The following is a 17,853-nucleotide window of genomic DNA, read 5'->3' on the forward strand; positions in this document are numbered from 1 at the left end:
CAGTCTGCCATCTGAGACCTGCCCAAACAGAAGTCTGACATCAACTGGACAAATTCCAAGTTAGCTCCACTATAGCCTCTTTAGCTCCCTGTTCACCCATAAGGTGTTCATACTCACCACTTCAAAGGGGACGGGGTCTATTCTGACATTGCTAGGTGAACTACTGCAACTCTGATAAGTTCCCTACAAGGCACAGCGGTGCAGAGGGGACTTAGCTCAATGGTTCTCAGGTCCTGCCACAAACAGTGAACTTTCCAACTAACCACAGAATCTCTCTCAGATAACGTCCTCACTGTTCCCTGCTAGGAGCCCAGGCCCAGCTGAACAACCTCTGGAGAAGTCCAGTGGGGTGGAAAGCAGGGAGAGGAGCCCCCATCCAAGCTGGTCAGCGCTCCACGCTATGAATCTCCTTTCTTCCTGTCCTGGTGAGAGGAGGGGAAGGAGCTGGAAGCCATGCATGAGTTGTGATTCCTGGCTTTTGTCAGCAGCCCAGAAGCTGCCTAAGTGAAATTAACTTAACACTGGATTCTAAGTTTATCAGCATACAAACTTGTGTGAAACCAGATTTTCTACACTGCGTGGGATAACATGTTGGACACTAGAAATGTACTCTGTATAGTATTGTTGAATCTGAACCCTGGGCTATGTGTTGTTATTATTCCAAAAATTTTTAATAGAGATGTAGAGACGTATCAGTACAATGTTGCCACCTGTTTCACTGAGGAGAAAGACTGCCTGTTAATAAATATATTTTTTGTTTTTAAATGTTCAAATGATCTTTCATGAAATGATAGTATCAGTAGATGAAGACTGTTATTATTTTATGGTCCATATCTAACAAAAGGAAAAAGTTGGCAATCCCAGGTTTATTCTCAGGTTTTAAATATCTGTGAAATCCAAATTCTGGGACTACCGACTTAGAAAATCTCTACTCCAAGCCTCTTACCAAAGGGATAAGTTATTTTGCCCACAGAAGTTGATGGTGTGCTAAAGGTCACACAACAAGAAAGCAGCAAAGTCAATTCTACATACAACTCTCCAGGCGGGCAAGCGTGCCACAAGGCCCTTTGCAAAGTTAGTGCATCAGGCTATGTTTTTTAACGCCATGAAAAATTTAAATCACTTTTAAATGCTTTAAAACACATTTTAATAAACACTTTTATTCACAATTAAAAGAATTTGGCTCGAGGAGATGTATAAAATTGTTTTAAAGCTATAAATAAAGCTTAGATGCCATATGCCAATTTAAGGATGGGTATCTACATATCACTTTAACATACGGGTGAAATTCCAGATACCTACAAATGGAAAAATAACTAGATATGCTTTGTGAATAGGTCTAACAGTACCAGCCTAGCTCTCTTTTTTAAATGAATGCCTATTATATACATGGCTGTAGAGAATCTGGCAAGAAAAATGTTTCCATCAAAGGTGTATGTGCAAAGCCAATAAACCCCAAGGTGGGTAATTTTGAGATTGCAACAGGAAAAAGCAAAGAAAATCAATGGCAAAAACCACGTGGCATATAGTTTTAGGGTAAGACGGCCTGAAGTATTGGTCTCCATTTAAGTGCTAAAAAGATAAAACTAAAAAAGCAATTTTCAGGCCTGTTCTTCCATGGATTTTGAAAAGCTTGGTTCTAAACTATTTCACATGAAAGTCACTATACTGGGGGAGCTATTCATGACAAACCACCTGGATAATGTTTATTTCTAGACCTCTAATTGATCATAATTGTAAATGTATTCTCTTCCAAAGTACCCTCATATGTAAAATAAACAGCTAAATTCAGCCAGTTCCCCCCATGGCTCCATAACCAGGACAACTCTGGTTGGTTCCTACAACAATCAAGAGACCTGCCCTGCCAATCAGCCTAAGACAGGCACCCATTAACAGCGCGCACCGCCACAGACAGATCCTTTGAGATTCTTCATGGCATCCCCCTGACACCGGTTTTGTCTATTTTCATTCTCTCTTCCTTACTGTAAGTTGACTCTTACCCCACTTTCCGGTTAGTCACGTCTAATCCATCATCTGCAGATATGACTAATGACTTGTCTTTCAGGGTCTTATTATTCTGTTTGGGTGAATGGGTGATTTGGCACTTACTATCTAGGGAAAGAGAAGAGATGCTGAATTAATGAGCATGGTTAATTTGAATTCTCAAGAGTGGTTCAACAGACCAGGTTGCTTTGAACAGAAATCTGCAACTCAGATATTTTGACCTTTTAAATGCCACCAAAAGTGTAACATAACTGTACTTTACTTCTGCTTATAGTAGCATAAATCAGAATAACTGGCTTAATTAGTTTTGTTCGCAGTAAGCTGAGTTATTAAAAAACACAACTTCTTGAGAGCAGTTGGTGTTGCCATCTGGCCCATCCCTTTGCTCCTGGTCTCTTTCCCTGCTGTTTCTTGCCATCCAGAAGCTGACACTTCTCCAGACACACAGCATTTTGGCTGTGAATAAAAGTGGACGCTTGAGGACAGGACTAAGGTCAGTCCATCTTCACAACAATATTCATCTAGAAGTAATGTGGTCTTGGGGTGAGGACAGTCCATGTAGGAGGAAAAAGGGTAGTAAGGTCGTTGGCCTCTCAGGCTAGGAGCAGGAAGACTCCTTCTACTAAGAATGCATTTCAGCAGCTGTCCATCCAGCACCCCATCTGGCGGAATCAGAGGTTCTCAGGCAATAGATCCAAGCTCACATCCTAGATTACCAGGTCTTCTCTGGTACCTCTCTAAGCCAGTCTATCAATGTTCACCTTGTCTCACTCTCATCATTGCAGGTGTCTGGTTTTCTGGAACTTCCAAAAGGAATAGTGGAAGAATGGTTCCTATTCCATTTGGGGCCTTAATTATTAACATTACCCCTAACTTCAAGTGGCCTCCAAGTCTGGAGGATTAAATATCTTCTTCATAAAACTGATTCAGTGCCCTGGGAGTCAGTTTTGATTCTAGTCCTCTACTAATTGGCAACTAGCCTTGGGCAATTCACTGAACTTCTCTGAAAGTCAGTTTTCTCATTCAGAAAATGGGAAGGTTGAACTGGATAAAATGTCGAGTACTTTTTTATAGCTCTATGTTCTATTATTCAGTGACTTCCTGAACCAAATACAAATACAGTGTCCTAATTTCTTTCTATTCTTTAGCATTAAAATCCATTATCAATTAACTGAATAACAAAATATATACACACATTTGTACATATATACACACAAATACTCACCACTAATTGGTTTTTTTTCCTACTGGTAAGAAAACACATGTCCCCAAATGCAATTCATACTTCTCCTTTTTAACAAACTAGCAATTATGGACACTCAAGAAGCTGTAGTCACACACAACGCCTAAGACCTCTCAATGATTGGAAGAAAGATGAGAAGACCTTTCAGTTTCCTTTAGAATCAAGACTAGAAGACAGAATTCCGAGTTTAATGTAACAGTTAATATACCTGACTAGAAAAGCCAACTTACTCAAGAAGCACCAGAGAACACCTCCAAACTCCTGCTCATCAAAACTTAACCAAAACACTCTATCCCTCACACAGCAGCAGGCATGATGGTGCTATAAATATTTTTTTTGTGGATTTTAAAATGTAAGGATTTACATTCCTTTATGTAGTTGAAAATGAAAGTGGAAAAGGTATTTAAAACATTAAATATCTTCAAATCCAATGCATGTATGTTCTATTAAACATACATACAACACTAAATGCTATGGGAGTGTATGTGTGGGTGTGTGCAGAGAAGATAAATAATTAAAATAGTCTTTGAGCAATCATCAAACCCAACCTTTGTGCCTAACATATCCTGTGTCGTAGACAAGCCTACAGTAGGCCTACATAACTAAGGATGTGAAGACGAAAAAACTAATAACTATGATTCCTGAAGATTTCATTTCCATGGTAATTGGATGTGTGCCTAGTTTCAAACCAGGGCCAAGACCGAGTCCCAAGACTCTTTACACCTTTCCGTAATGAGTGAAGTACAGAAGCTCTAGAATACATAACTCTTTGTTACGTGAAAACTGTCAATGATTTAACTCTGTGTGAATGACCCAGTAATTGCCTTTTATCTTGGGGAGGACAAACCAGTATTGCTTTTACAAGGATGATAATGCAACCTGCTGTTCCTCTGCCATTTTATCTTTTCTAAACACCTCTCCTGCCTCTCCAACGAGTAAGGATCCTCCACCTCAGAAAGAGCAGCCACTTCTATATTGGAAACTCTTGAATGGCACTCTAACGAGGAGGCAATTTATGTCAGGAGCAGCAGTAATCTGAACCTCCTCAATCTTTTGCAGATTAGAGACTTATAAATTAGAGCTGAGATTTCATGTCTGTGTTCTCAAGTGTCCCATAGTCTACGCTTGATATTGAATCTCAAATTTCCTAGAACTCTTGAAAGCCAGCCCATTTCAGAATAGGAAACTATTCTTAATATTTCCCAGAATCAAATTCAAAATAAGTAATTTTCTCTCAAAGATGCACAATGCTAGCACTAAATATTATGTATTAAAGTACTGTGAAGGGCAACTTGGTTGAGCCAAAGTACCCAGAAACCAATATTTCTGAACTCTTACAGTATTACAGAAATACCTTAATTCTCTGAAGCATAGTCAAGACCCAGAAAATAAGGAAACATGAACCTCGAAAAGCCAAAATACTTATAGATGCATGACACATGGACCATGCACTAAAGCTCATGCATTTTACTCACAGAACGACACTTCAAGGCCATTTACTGACTCTAAACACAGTACTAATCAGCATGGTTATGCACTTTCCCACAGTATGACCAGCCATTAGCAACAGCAGAACTTAGAAACAACAGTGAGAAAATAAGTTAAAGTCAGGCCAGCTGAGGGCAGCAAGGACTAATACTGACAGCATGCTGGTACCTGAAGTGACTGAAAATCTCTTATTTTAAAAGTAGATATTGAAAAGAAAAATAGCCATCTGGTAGCATTTAATATAGGCACTCACAGATGTAGCATAACAGTCTCTGAGGCCTCCAAGCATCAGAAGGTGCTAAAATTTGAGAAGTTTTAGAGCCTAAGGTCACAAATTTCAGTCTGGAAAACTTATTCCATCTAACATACACTGGTCCAGTGATGCTACACAAGTAAAACCTTCTCATTATTTTAAAAACTTGGGCAAAATCTGACTTCACACTCTTATTTCTGACCAATGGAGCTTGACTAAGATCCCTACACCAATGCCTCCAGAATAACCCACTATGAGTAAATGTATATCTTATAGCAAATCACCGTATTTGTACTCATTTGACACTTGTGAAAAGTTATCTGATGAAACGGAATACTCACCATAACTTTTCACTTCCCCATGCTTTGTTCTAAATTATTTCAGTTAAAAAGATAAATGCATGGCTAACTCAAGAATCATTTTTTCTATTATATCTTTCAAAAAGTTGCAATGAATCAAAAAACATACACACTTAATTGATTTCAATTGGGTCTAAAGGACACAACCATAATCAGCTGAAAGGGATTCTTGGTTGACTTCACAGCTGCACCTGGCTTATGTCACACATTTGAATATTTGTTTGACTAAAGAGAATCAATCAACCGAATGTTAGGCATGGTATAGGTACAATATTAAAGTTACTAAAATATATATATACACTCATAACACAAATTATAGATATAGATAATCTCCTTTGGAAAAAGATGAAAATGGTTCCCCAGATTTAAAGAATGTTTATTGCTCTGTGCTATTATTGCCAGTGGAGTTGGAAACCTTACATTCTCCTAGAAAATACCTTTCTAAGCCATTTAGGTTTACCAGTAACAGTTCAACTCTCAGATTACTTTGCAATTTCTTAAACTGTATTTCCAATATTAAGCTTTCTATGTCATTAAATCAAAATGTATTCTTACAAATGTATTATCAGAAATGCAATTTGTACACACAAGTACAGTACAATAATCAATTCTATTTTTCAAAACTTCTCAATTTGGTGTCCTACCAAAGTCTATATAAGGCGATCAGATTACCATATTGAAGCTTAAAGATCAAAAACTATTATCTAGTTCTTTAACCATGTATGTGTCAGTTCACACGATAGAAAATATACTGAGTTCCTCAGTGAAAATCAGTTCTGATCTATAACTGTAACTGTTGAAATTTTTCTCCCAAGAGACATTCAATTTCTTTTATCCAAATTCATTCATAAGCGATATTCTGATTCTTCCTAAGCAAAATAAAAGATTTGTGAGAGCGATTATTCGGGCTATAGTGCATCCCTACTCAATTCACAGACAACCTTGCTTCAGAGAAACCCTGCTGGGCTCCTCCACACACAGCTTATCTTACCCCACGGAGACAAGGCCATTTTGTGTTATCAGCATTTTTTTCATTCACTCATTAATAACCTCAACAGAGAATAGGAGCAATCTTAAAACTCAGGGTAAAATCTATAAGCTGGGAGATTTGAAACGCAGTATTCTCTCGTGGGAAATACTCATTAGCACTGCAGGCACCGCATGATCGACATACGCCATTGGTGTCTACCGTAAATGGGTTAGGCACTCATGTGCTTCTTTTTCCATCTGGATGTGAAGCTTTCAAAAGTACTTTCAAATTGCTCATATGCCGGGGTCTCCCCAGATTAACCTAACAATCCCATCCACCAAAAACTCACATTTTCAACCCATACCCAAAGAAGTACTTTATCAGAGAGCTTGGTCTGGGGTTGAGAGGCGTGAAGTTTCACAATATGTGCCAGGGTCAGTCCACCTTAGTCCTGGAGCTCAGCAAAGGAAGGGAAGAAGTTAACTTTCTTCCTCCCAGGAAGCTTGGGCGCTTGAGAGCTTCACTCACACCAACCCATCTTATACACCACTCCCTCACCTAGAGCAATGGTTTTCGCTGGTCTGCTCATTAGCATCACCTGAGAAACTCTTTTTGCAACATTCCCAGTGCCAGACCAATTCAATTTGCATCTTAGTGTGGGCCTCAGACGCTGGTATTTTTTCAAAGCTACCACAGTGATTTTAATCTGAAGCCAGATTGAAAAGCACTGCTCTAAAGCAGTGGTTTTGAATCAGGGGCAATTTTGCCCTCTCCCTACCCCCCTGGGAACATCTGGCAAGATCTGGAGACATTTTTGTTACAGCTGGGGGTTGCTCATGGGTAGAGCCCAGGATGCTGCTAACCCTCCTAAAACACACAAGGCAACCCCTCATAACAAAGAATTATCTGGTCCCAAATGTGAACAGCGCCACTGTTGAGAAACCCTGCTCTAGACAAAGAGCTGGTGGGAGAAACAGCCTGCTCTTCCTATCTCTAGAGATACTCTGACAAAATAAGAAAAGCAGCAAGAGGCAACTTTCAGGAGGAAGACTTATAACCCTGACACTCCATCCAGAAAGACCAAATGTAGTTCAAAGTGAATCTTGTCTAACACAAGTGAATAATTCCCTCATGTATGCTCTCATTGGCTAGGGTGATGCTGAACGAGGGCATGAAGCTATTGTTCACTGGAACACACTCTAAAGCAAAGAAAATTAGACCCATCCAGATAAGTAAGAATTTTTTAGAAGAAAGATAAAATAAAGAATAATGTTTCTTCTATTTGTTCTTTCTCAGTTGCTGGTAACCAGCAATATGTGCCTCTAGAATTAAAATAAAACATTACTTTTTCATGTGGATTCATAATGTCCAATGGTAGACTATTTGTAAGGGCCTCTGATCATCAGAATCATCTTTGTCTGGAAGGTCAACAGCAAACAAAGCTATTGTTAGAAGAACCTGACTCATCCACCACATCCATGAGCTGGCCTAAAAACTTATCTGTTAAAAAGCAAAGATCTGCTAGCTGGTATCTGGAAGCAAAACCCCTTGGTTTCATCGTGGAAGGGAACACTTTCACCTAAGAAAGTTCGCCCCAATCTTGGATTTCAATGAAATCAGGCAAGTGAATCCTCCATTCTCAATAGTTGAGGCTGTCAGTTTGCATATATTTCTAGCTAGAAGTGGCTATTCAATTAGTTAACTTACAAATCTAGAATATAGCTAGTAATTGAATAAACAGACAAATATCTTTGTGTTTAGATGTGATTAAGTGTTGAATCCACTTCCTCTTTGCAAATGTTACTCTCTACAAATTGAAAAGAAATAGTTGAATAACTCCTAAAGAAGTAAGTTCCCTTCATGAGCATTTTGTTCAATTTAGAAGGTTTTTTTCTGTTTTGTCTCTGCTTTTGTTGTTTTTTAAGCAGCTACTAATTTAAACATGTTATACAGGCTTAGATATTTTGAGAGAGGCCAAATACCTAAAATTCATTTTTGCATTACAGTTGGAAATTAAGCCAACTGTTTTAACCAAAAGAAACTCTTGAACATCAAGTTCATCAAGTACTTCATTCACTGACTTTGTAATTGAAAGCACAAGAAGATTTAAATACGCCCAAAGCAGTTATTCTTTTCACTGATGTTCCCTCAGCACGTATGTATGTGTGTGTTTGGAAGGAATGCATATCTTTGCAAGGAGGACAATATCCCACCAATATAGATTTCATCTCCACTGCATTCTACCATAATGTAGACACACTTCCCACTTGCTTTCACCTGCTTTTAGTTCATACAAAAACACACAAGTGCTCATCCAAAACACTCAAATCTCACACCAACTCCAAAAAGAATGACTGTGTAAATGACTCAGCAAATCTATAATTAGGGATTTACCTCCCTATTGGTTCCTATCAGTTTATAAGCCAATGATTCAACCAAAGTGTGTGGGGATTTAAAAATATGAAAAATCATGTCTTACCATCCATATCAAAAATTAATTTGTAACTGCAAGATAAATACAAGCTACCGATATCCAAGTTTACGAGCTGCTGATCCATAAACATCTCATTGTGCCATTTCATTTTCCAATTGATTACTGAAATAAAAACACAACGCAAATGTACTACAGATATACTTTGGTGAGATATCAACTGTCAGAAGATTTGTCACTTAAAAGAATGAGAAAACCTGAAGTAAACACAAGAAAGAACTATACTACAGTGTCATTCTAAATCATGCATCTATGTTACATCAAATTTTTAACTAAACAAAATTTTTAGATTTTAAAAAATATTTTGCCTGACCCACTATGTTTATCTGACTCCAGGCAATAATAAGCAACGATGTAATATCATCCTTATCTAATGATATATCCTACTTTATGCAAGGTATTGCTTCAAAGTTGCACCTAAAATCTTTTCTTATAAGTTAAATGACACGTTGATTAAACTAGACAAGTTCTTTATTTAAAAGAGGGCTTTTGGAAAGAGAAGAATTGCTTTGTAAGCGAAGCACCTGCCCCTAAATCATTTGTTTTGGTTCAAGATACAAGTTTCTTTAAAATAGTGCAAACATTCCCTTCTGATGCTCATTAAAAAGTAATCAAGAAATGGAAAAGTCATTAACTTTACCTTCCCATTAACCCATTACCCACTGAAGACAAGCTCCATGGCCAATAACCCATCTCATAATAACCAAAATATTTTTTAAATCCCTTTCATCTCTCGTGAAAACTGCACGGCCAAGGCTGCCTACAGCATTCAGGGCAGCATCTCTGCCTTTCCTGGAAAGAGTGAGGGAAGGTTCAAAAACGTGGCAAAAGCCCCAGTCAGTCAGGAGGCCTCAACACAACAGATGAACTGGCTTCTCCTGGCTTGCACCTTCCAACACAAACAACCAAGAAAACAGCAGCATCCTAGCTTTCCCACCTTTTCTTAGGGCCATTTGCGCTTAAAAGAACACTGGATGCATTGGAAGCCAACCTTCAGGAGTCAATTTTCGGCACTATGAGAAAAGGATTAGGATGAAATGGAATCCAACAGGTAAATCCCTACGTACAATATTGAAAATTTACCCCTGTGTGTCACTGCTAAAATTGGCAGCCTCCACCACTGCTCACAGCTGACTGCAGGAAGACTCCGGAGTGGCTTTCACACAAAGCGAAAAACTCAGATATTTTGAATTTTAAAAACCCCACAGTTTACAAAACCAATCATTTTAGTTCTACTCAAGCATAGGTAACATAAAAGGATTGTGAGAGTTTTCTGGGGTTTTTTTTAAGAAATGATTTTTTTCTCTCTTGAGTTCAAAGTGGTTTCAGAACCAAGATGCAGAAAATTAAACCTCTTCCAAAAGGTTTAAAAGCTGGGGTTTAGAGCTGCCTCAGCAAATGCAGCGGATGTTACGCTCTGGAAACCAAAGGAGCGTCCAAACACATCTGCACATTTTACAGAGGAACATTTAAAGGGCCAGGAAAGATGTCTCGAGACGTAAAAGAGCTAGCTATTCAGAATGTTGATGGAGTTTGGTGAGAGGGTTGGGTGGGTTTTGAGTGAGTAGGGAAGGGAATCATTTGATGCATTTTAGATGCAAAGAAGAGTCACAGATTCGTGCTAAAGCCCCCAACACAATGGAAAAAATCCTCAAGGTAAAGTAAGGCATATTTATAGGCATTCAGGAAACCCAACATCAAGCCTGTTGAGGGACACCATATTTTTTTTTCATGTTATTGTTTTTCACAATAAATATTCATTTCTTCCTGCACATGGTAAGCTGAAATCAAAAAACTGTTGGTCAACAGGTTCCACAAGTGCACCCCAGTAGAAACTGCACACAATTAGGAAAACGCTCAAGTTCAAGATGGAAGAATTTGAGAATGGTTCCATTTTTATCTTCAATACCCATAAATCTCACCCTGATTCCTCAGGGTTCCAGGGAATTACTTTTCCCTTCCCTCCCCTAACCCCTCATTCCTAATCTTCTCCAGGCTTACTTGACTGATTAACTGTATAAACTAAACAAACCGAGGGGAAGAAACACGTCACGATTTGGAGGCAAATGTTTTCTCCTGCCCACCTCACCTCCCCAGCCAGCATCTGCACTTTCTAATCCGGCTGGAAAGCCCTTCATCATTCAGAACTATCTGAGCTGCCCCAGCCAAAGCAGTTCCCCAGAACATACTGACCCACCATTCATGCCACTGTAGACATTCCGGTGATGGGGTGACAGGTCCTCTTGCGCCTGCCTTCGCAGGGTACCCTCCCTGCTGCCTCCGCCGCTGCCTCCGCCTCCTCCGCCCCCGTGTTTGTGATCAGGGCTCCCTCCAAAATGCTGTTTGAGGTGCTCAGGGCTGGTGCCCCTGGCTCTGGGTAGATGCTCCAGGCTCCCACTCAGGGCATGTTTCTGAAGATGCTCGGGGCTCCCTCCACTGTGCCGGGTGTGTTCAGGGCTGCCCCCAGGCCTGTGCTTCTGGAAGTGTTCAGGGCTCCCGCTCAGCACGTGCTTGGGTAGCGTTTCAGGGCTGCTCCCTGGGTGTGGGTGCCTTTGCTGTTCAGGGCTGCCTTTGCCCAAGGGTTTGTGGTGCTCAGGGCTGGGTCCTTTGAGTGCTTTTGGGTGATCTGGGGTCCCAGAGGCCCTGGGTTTCTGTAGGTGCTCAGGGCTGGTGCTCCTGTGCTTGGAGTGCTCCGGGCTGCCCTCGCCCCGGGGCTTCTGCAGGTGCTCGGGGCTGCCACTGCTGGCGTGGTGCTTGTGGTGGTCGGGGCTGTCGGTGCTGCCCGTGCTGGAGGTGCTGCTGCCGTCACCCACATCCCGCACATAGGGTGCTGTGCTGGCAGCGAGCTGGCACAGGCTGGCCTGGCTGTCGATGGAGCAGCGGCTGCCTGCACAGCCGGTGCCCTTCTCCTCATCCAGCAGCACACAGAGCTCCTTGAGCTCCATGTTCTCCTTCACCACCTCCTCCTGCTTCACCTCCAGCTCCTTCAGCTTCTGCAGGTATAAGGCCACTTCCTTGTGCATCACCCCAGCCGTGTAGCGGCCCAGTCTCTGCCACTCCCGGGACACCCTCTTGCCTTTCTGCCGGTCATCATCCAGGAAACAGCAGAGGTCCCTCAGTTCCTGGTTGTCCTCCTGGAGTTTCTGGTTGATATCCTGAAAAAATAGAGACACAACCATTCAAGGAAGGTCCACATATGAGGTGTCACCAGGCTCAGACTTCCTGGGAGGTACACATATGAGGTGTCACCAGGCTGACTTCCTGGGAAAGCGCCTGGAACTGGTGAATTCTCTGTGATGTTAGGGGAGGAGACGAGAGGAAGCTGAAGGTTTGTAGCTGTCCATAAAAATAAAAATAATAGGTATTGCTTATGCTCCCTGCCCAATGCTTTACCTGTATTATCTTATCTAATTTTCACCAAAACACTTAGGGAGATAAGGATTATTATCATTCTTTTACAGAAGGGGAAACTGGATCTGTCAAAGCTGCACTTGTCCAAGGTCATCCACTCAATACTTAGGGAACAGCCTGTTAATTAACAGGAAATCAGTAAAAACAAGGCTCCCCTACCCCACCTTCAAGGAAGAAAGATGGCTGCTAAGGCCTGGGAAATGCTCGAGAGCTCTGAGGCTACAGGCCTTTCATCAGCGCAAACAGCACTGCCTAGCTTTCCAGCCCATGGTGCGGGATGAGCAGCCCCAGTCCCCCCACAGGGAACAGCACAGTTGCTCTCTAGTGGTGTTTCAGTCCTGCACATCCCACCCCTACCTCCCATACCTCCTACATGTCTCCCAGGCATCTCACTCGGAACACAAGCAACGCTGAGCTCTTGTGTTCAAACTCCCCTCCCCAAAACGCACCTCTCAGCAAATGCCACCTCCCCCCCACCCCCGTCCTGTTGCTCTTTATAAGAACCTATAGCTATGCTTGGCATCTCCTTCTCCCTCACCTTCCACTTCCTAACTAAACAAGCCTTCTGAGCTCTGCCTCTGAAATTTATCTCATCATTTCCAAGCTTAAAACCCTTAATAGAGTCCGGCTGCCCTTAGGATCAAGTGCAAAGTCCTTCAAGTCTCACAAGGCCCCCAATCCTCCGACCCAGCGTACTTCTCCAACATGAATGGTGATTCATTTGTCCATTCACAAATATTTCGTAAGCATCTATTATGTGCCAGGTACCAGTCCACGGATGTATCAGTGGACACAGCAAAGACCTTGACATCCTATGGCTTTCATTCTGGTGGGAAAGATTAGCAAAAAGCATAGAACAATGTCATGTAGTGAAAAGTGGTGGGAAGCTAACTAAAGCAGGTTAAAGAATACTATTTTTTAAAAGAAGGCACCTCTTCAGAGAAGGAAAACATCTGAGCAAAGACCTGAGTGAAATGGAGAAGCATTTCCCTGAGTCAAATGAGCAAAATGACCCCAGGCAGAGAGAAGGGAAGCATAAAAGCCTGAGACCAACGTGGCTCAAGCTGTGGCGAGGCCAGCGTGCCTGCAGCACAATGAGCAAGGAGTGAGAGTCAGGAAAGGAGGTCTGAGAGGTGTCAGGGGCTAGGGAATGCTGGCCTTGTCAACCACGGGAAGGACTTTGGACTGCTGGTGAGCTGAGGATAGAGGAGTGACATGATATTATTCATTTTGTAAAGAATCACCATAGTTCTGTATGGAAAATAGACTGGTTGTGGGAGTTGGGAGGGCGGACAGAAGAGGGAGACAGGGTAAAGTGGAAGCCAGGAGACCAGCTAGGAGGCTGCCAGGCTGGTCCAGGCAGAGGGAGATGATGGTGGCTTGGACATATAACGGCAGGGGAGAAGGTGACAATATCCCCTCCGCAACACACACTGAGCCCGACCAACGCTGGCCTTGTTTCAGGGCCCAATGGACAAGCCTTTCCCCTTTCACTTGGCATGCTCTCACCAGCCTTCCACATAACCTTCAGGTCTCACTTGATGTCACTTCCCCATAGAAGCTGTCCCCGGCCACTACCCCCAATCTAAAGGAGGTCACCTTCTGTGCTCTATCATTCTTCCTCAGACTTCCCCTCAGTGGCGCATATTACAATTTGTAATCACATATGGTTGTGTGGCTATTAGTCATGTCTCCATCCTTACTAGACTAGAGCATGAGAACAGAGACCCTATCTACTCTGTTCACCTCTGTGTATCCAGAACACAGCACCCCCCGCTATGAAGACCTGAAACCAAGGAATTTTAACAATGGTCAAATCCCCATTTTTTTTCTCCATTCGCACATATAGTAAAGGGGCCAAGTGTTTTTTGAAGGACCGTGGCTTGTTGGGGGTAAAACAGGGGCAGCTACCTAAGATTTCCCCTGCTCTACAAAGCCTGAGAATCTCTGGTCTTGTGACTCTGTCATTCAACCCAGAACTTGAGGTACTTAGAGAGGGGATGTAATTCTCTCAGACTCAGATTGATTCCAACTCTTCCCCTGAAACTGACTAGCAAATAAACTATAAAACATCTGCGAGCCACACCCTGCACCTCCCAAAAGTCCTGAGGCCTAAGATGGCAGTGATTTTCAAGGCCTGAGGAGGAGGATCTGTGCAGCTTGGTTTCAACTCCAATTCTAACTCCCAGCATTACCAACAACTCTGTTTCCTTGTCTGTAAGGCCATCTCTTCCTTTTGCTTCTCTTTGCCACTTTCTGATGTCAGCCCTGGCCATTTCCAAAAGCTTCCCACCCAGCCCCCCTGCCTTGCTCTGCCCGATCCTCACCTTCCCTCGCCCACTCCAATCCAAGCCTCCTTTGGCCAGACTGATCTTCAGAACACTCCCTGCGTGTTATGTCTCTCCTGCATATCAACCCCTGTCACCTATGCTTTGCCAGGGAAAATGAGTAACGCCTTTGGCCAGAACTGAAAGGCTTTCTCCTGCCTTCCCACCTTTAGCTCCCTCTATATCAGCTAATTGCAAACCCTGATTATGCCCAACTTTCCAACTAGAAAGTACTATCTTCTCCCCTACATGAACTTACCTAAGAGGAGAGATTCCTCAGAAGCCTCTCCCAGCACTAGGATAGCACTGGCGTGCAGCAGTGCCATGCATGAATGGATGAATGAATGAATGAGGTAAACCTCCCACTCACTGCCTAATGCCTATAAGACACATTAGCTGGAACACTCATTGGGCATCTTTTTTTTTCTTTTCTATTGTAGATATCTTAGCTTCTGGGGGGCAGAGTCCGTTCTAATGTCTTTCTTTGCATACTCAACACACCCAGCACGGTGTCTTGCATACAGTAAGCACTTAATATGTGTTTATGGACTGACCAACCCTTCAAAGCCCTAGGCCTGTGGCCAAAACAGCATACAACTCTAGCTGCCAAGAAAGAACTTCTTAATGTTTTCAGCAAGTCCCCATTATGTTGGAGTCTACAGTAATAAAGGACTAAATTACCCCTTGACACTGATGCTTTAGGGGAAATCGGAAACTAGATATTCTGAGAAAACAATACTAATCAAAATTAATCTTTCTAAGCTTCAAAAATTATTCTACAATTAGTTTAATCCTGGCATTTCATAGAAAGTCCAAGTCATGTTCTTCTTCATTTAACTGAATTTCCATCTGAAAATACTTACCTGTGACTATACTACAACTACTCCTGATTTCTCCAGAACTGGAAAGTGAACAGAACTTGTGCTACCGAAGGCTTCAAGGAGTTAACGCGCTTTCTACACGGAGTGAAACGTTACTTCTCAGATTCCAGTTGGGGGGGAAGGGGCAGGTGTCGGCCCATTCGGTTTTCTTCATTACAGCTCCTTCTTCCTATTATTAGTTTTCTTGGTAATATTATTTACTCTCCAATTCTGAGCTATTTCCGTTGCCTTCTGGTGAACAGCTAAGCAACCAGCTTGACAATAACCTTGTGAGGCAGCTTCTTCAAATCTGCCGCCTTGAGACTTGGGCTTTCTTTTTCAAAACACTGTGTCCTTTTAACACTACCACAGCCACCTGATGTAATCCATCTGTCTAAAGTGGACTTGTAAAAGATTAAAGCCACCTCACAGCATACGCCCCAAAATGTCATTCATGAGACTCTCAAGCACCGTACCTTTGGCCGGAGAAGAATTGTTTTATTTTTTCATCATTGCAGGGCCGGGAATTGGTGTGTTGGGGAGCCAGGAGGAAAATTAATATGCTGCAGATAACAAATCTACAGAGACTCAGTTCCCCCGAATCCAGCCCCCACCTCCCGAAATTCCTGGTCCGAGCAGCCTAAGTGTTGGCACACGCTCAGCAGTGCACAGCCATGGTTCTCTGGGCTCCACTCCCTACACCATCAGAACCCTAACCTGAATCTCCTTTCTCCACCCCCTTCAGGACCACACATTCCGACCAGAGAATGTCAAGTAGCCCAAAGAAAAGATAGTCGGCCTATTTCGAACATTTTATATCTCTGTGACCTTGAGAAAGCTATTTAACCTCACTGGGGCTTCTTGATCTACGTATCATTTAATTCTTATCAAATCTCATGTGGAATTAATATCCCCATTTAGCAGATGAGAAAACTGAGACTCAAAGAGGTTAACAGTTTACCCAAGCTACCCAACTGTAAGACTCCAAATCCTTTATCTTTCCACTGCCCCACACCACACTACCTCCTAAATGTTTACACACAAACAAGGCAGCCAGTGCTTGGAGTCACAGGCCCCCCAAAGAGAAAGAACTGATACTCCCATCTCCCCATGTCTACAGCTGCAGTACCATCTAGTAGCTTTGAAAATATTTAGATGCAATTTCAAAGGCAGTTCACAGAAAGGGGAATAAAAAAGAAAAATGTCATGGGCTTAATTTACAGTCCTCAACTGAGAGTCCCAAACCATCAGAGGCAAAAAAAAAAAAAAAATCCCTTCCTTCCAGTTAAGCCAAAACAAAATAAATGTAGCTATCATTTATTCAGTCTTCCACTTCTAAGGATCACTACGGTGTCCAGGGAAGCGCTGAATTGAGACAATGAAGAGAAGGGAGAAGGCTGGCCTCTTAGCAGGCCTTCACCACAGCCCCCCCAGGGGTGGGCCAGGGGCCTTGGAGGTGCCACCCTGCAGCTGCCCCCAGATGAAGGGAAGGAGAAGTAGAGGCTGCCTCAGAAAGTACCCAGCCCCCACTATTTCTGAACTTGATAAGGAGATGGACTGGAAAGTCTTTTAATGCCAGGTCATGAACCTAGACCACAAGGAGACTCTCCTAGGTGGAGTGTAAGCACCCTTAACTGGCCTAACAGGTATTTCTCTAAATGAAGCTACTAGAAGGAAGAGCAGGCCCCCCACACACACACGCAATCCATGAAACCTGAAAGAACTTAAGTATTTCCGAAGTATGATGTCGATACGCCATACTATTAACATCTCTAGGAAACTGATTAATTAAAAACTTGTCCAAGACACATTATAGTTCAAACCATCGAAGATTAAATTGGAGGGTACTTTGGTCCAGCTGTGCCTAAGAAACCCACATCCAGGAGATGCACAGCTATATGTTTACGCATCCTCTCCTGACGACAATAACTACCAATTTTTGCAGCTAAGTCCAGTGGTTAACCTCCCCCTACATTATCATAACTTACTGCCACACCCCCCTAGGAGATGCTTATTATCATTTGCATTTTATCGATGAGTAAAATGAGGCTGAGAAATTAATTATCCAAGCTCACCCTCCTGGCAAATGAGGATTCTAGATGCAAACCCACCTCTGAGATGATCTTCCCACTACACCAGCCTGCCTCTAATCCCCCAAGAGTCTGGTACTTAATAAAGACTCCGTTAGTAATGAATTAAGCCAAAAGAGAGAGTAAGCCTTGGGATTTTTCTGACTGCAGGATCTTCCTAACTGCACCCGTGCTAGGGAATACATGACAGCCAGTTGGGGCCTCGGGGGAGGGCCATCTCCACCTGGATTGGACCCAGCACCCAGGTGAGCATCTAGCGTTCTGCCCCTCCCACTCTTCTTTGCACCAGAATCCCAAAGGTGAAGCACTGAGGCAATTAAGAAAGTGTCTACTGCCAGAGAAGTGGGGTGGGAATGG

The 17,853-nt window shown here is 42.6% G+C and overlaps 1 protein-coding gene across 9 annotated transcripts in view; it reads right to left on the bottom strand.

Annotated features, from left to right (window-relative positions):
- The window catches only part of CCDC85A (coiled-coil domain containing 85A), a 179,814-nt gene that overhangs the window by 159,862 nt on the left and 2,099 nt on the right, over nucleotides 1–17,853 (bottom strand). For all 9 annotated transcript variants that reach the window (XM_014843029.3, XM_014843030.3, XM_014843031.3 and 6 more), the window contains exon 2: nucleotides 11,006–11,963. In XM_014843029.3, the coding sequence (XP_014698515.3) occupies nucleotides 11,006–11,963 (958 nt within the window). The remainder of the gene's footprint in view (nucleotides 1–11,005; nucleotides 11,964–17,853) is intronic.

This window comes from Equus asinus, chromosome 6 (genome assembly GCF_041296235.1).
Source record: "Equus asinus isolate D_3611 breed Donkey chromosome 6, EquAss-T2T_v2, whole genome shotgun sequence".
Taxonomy (NCBI): Eukaryota; Metazoa; Chordata; class Mammalia; order Perissodactyla; family Equidae; genus Equus; species Equus asinus.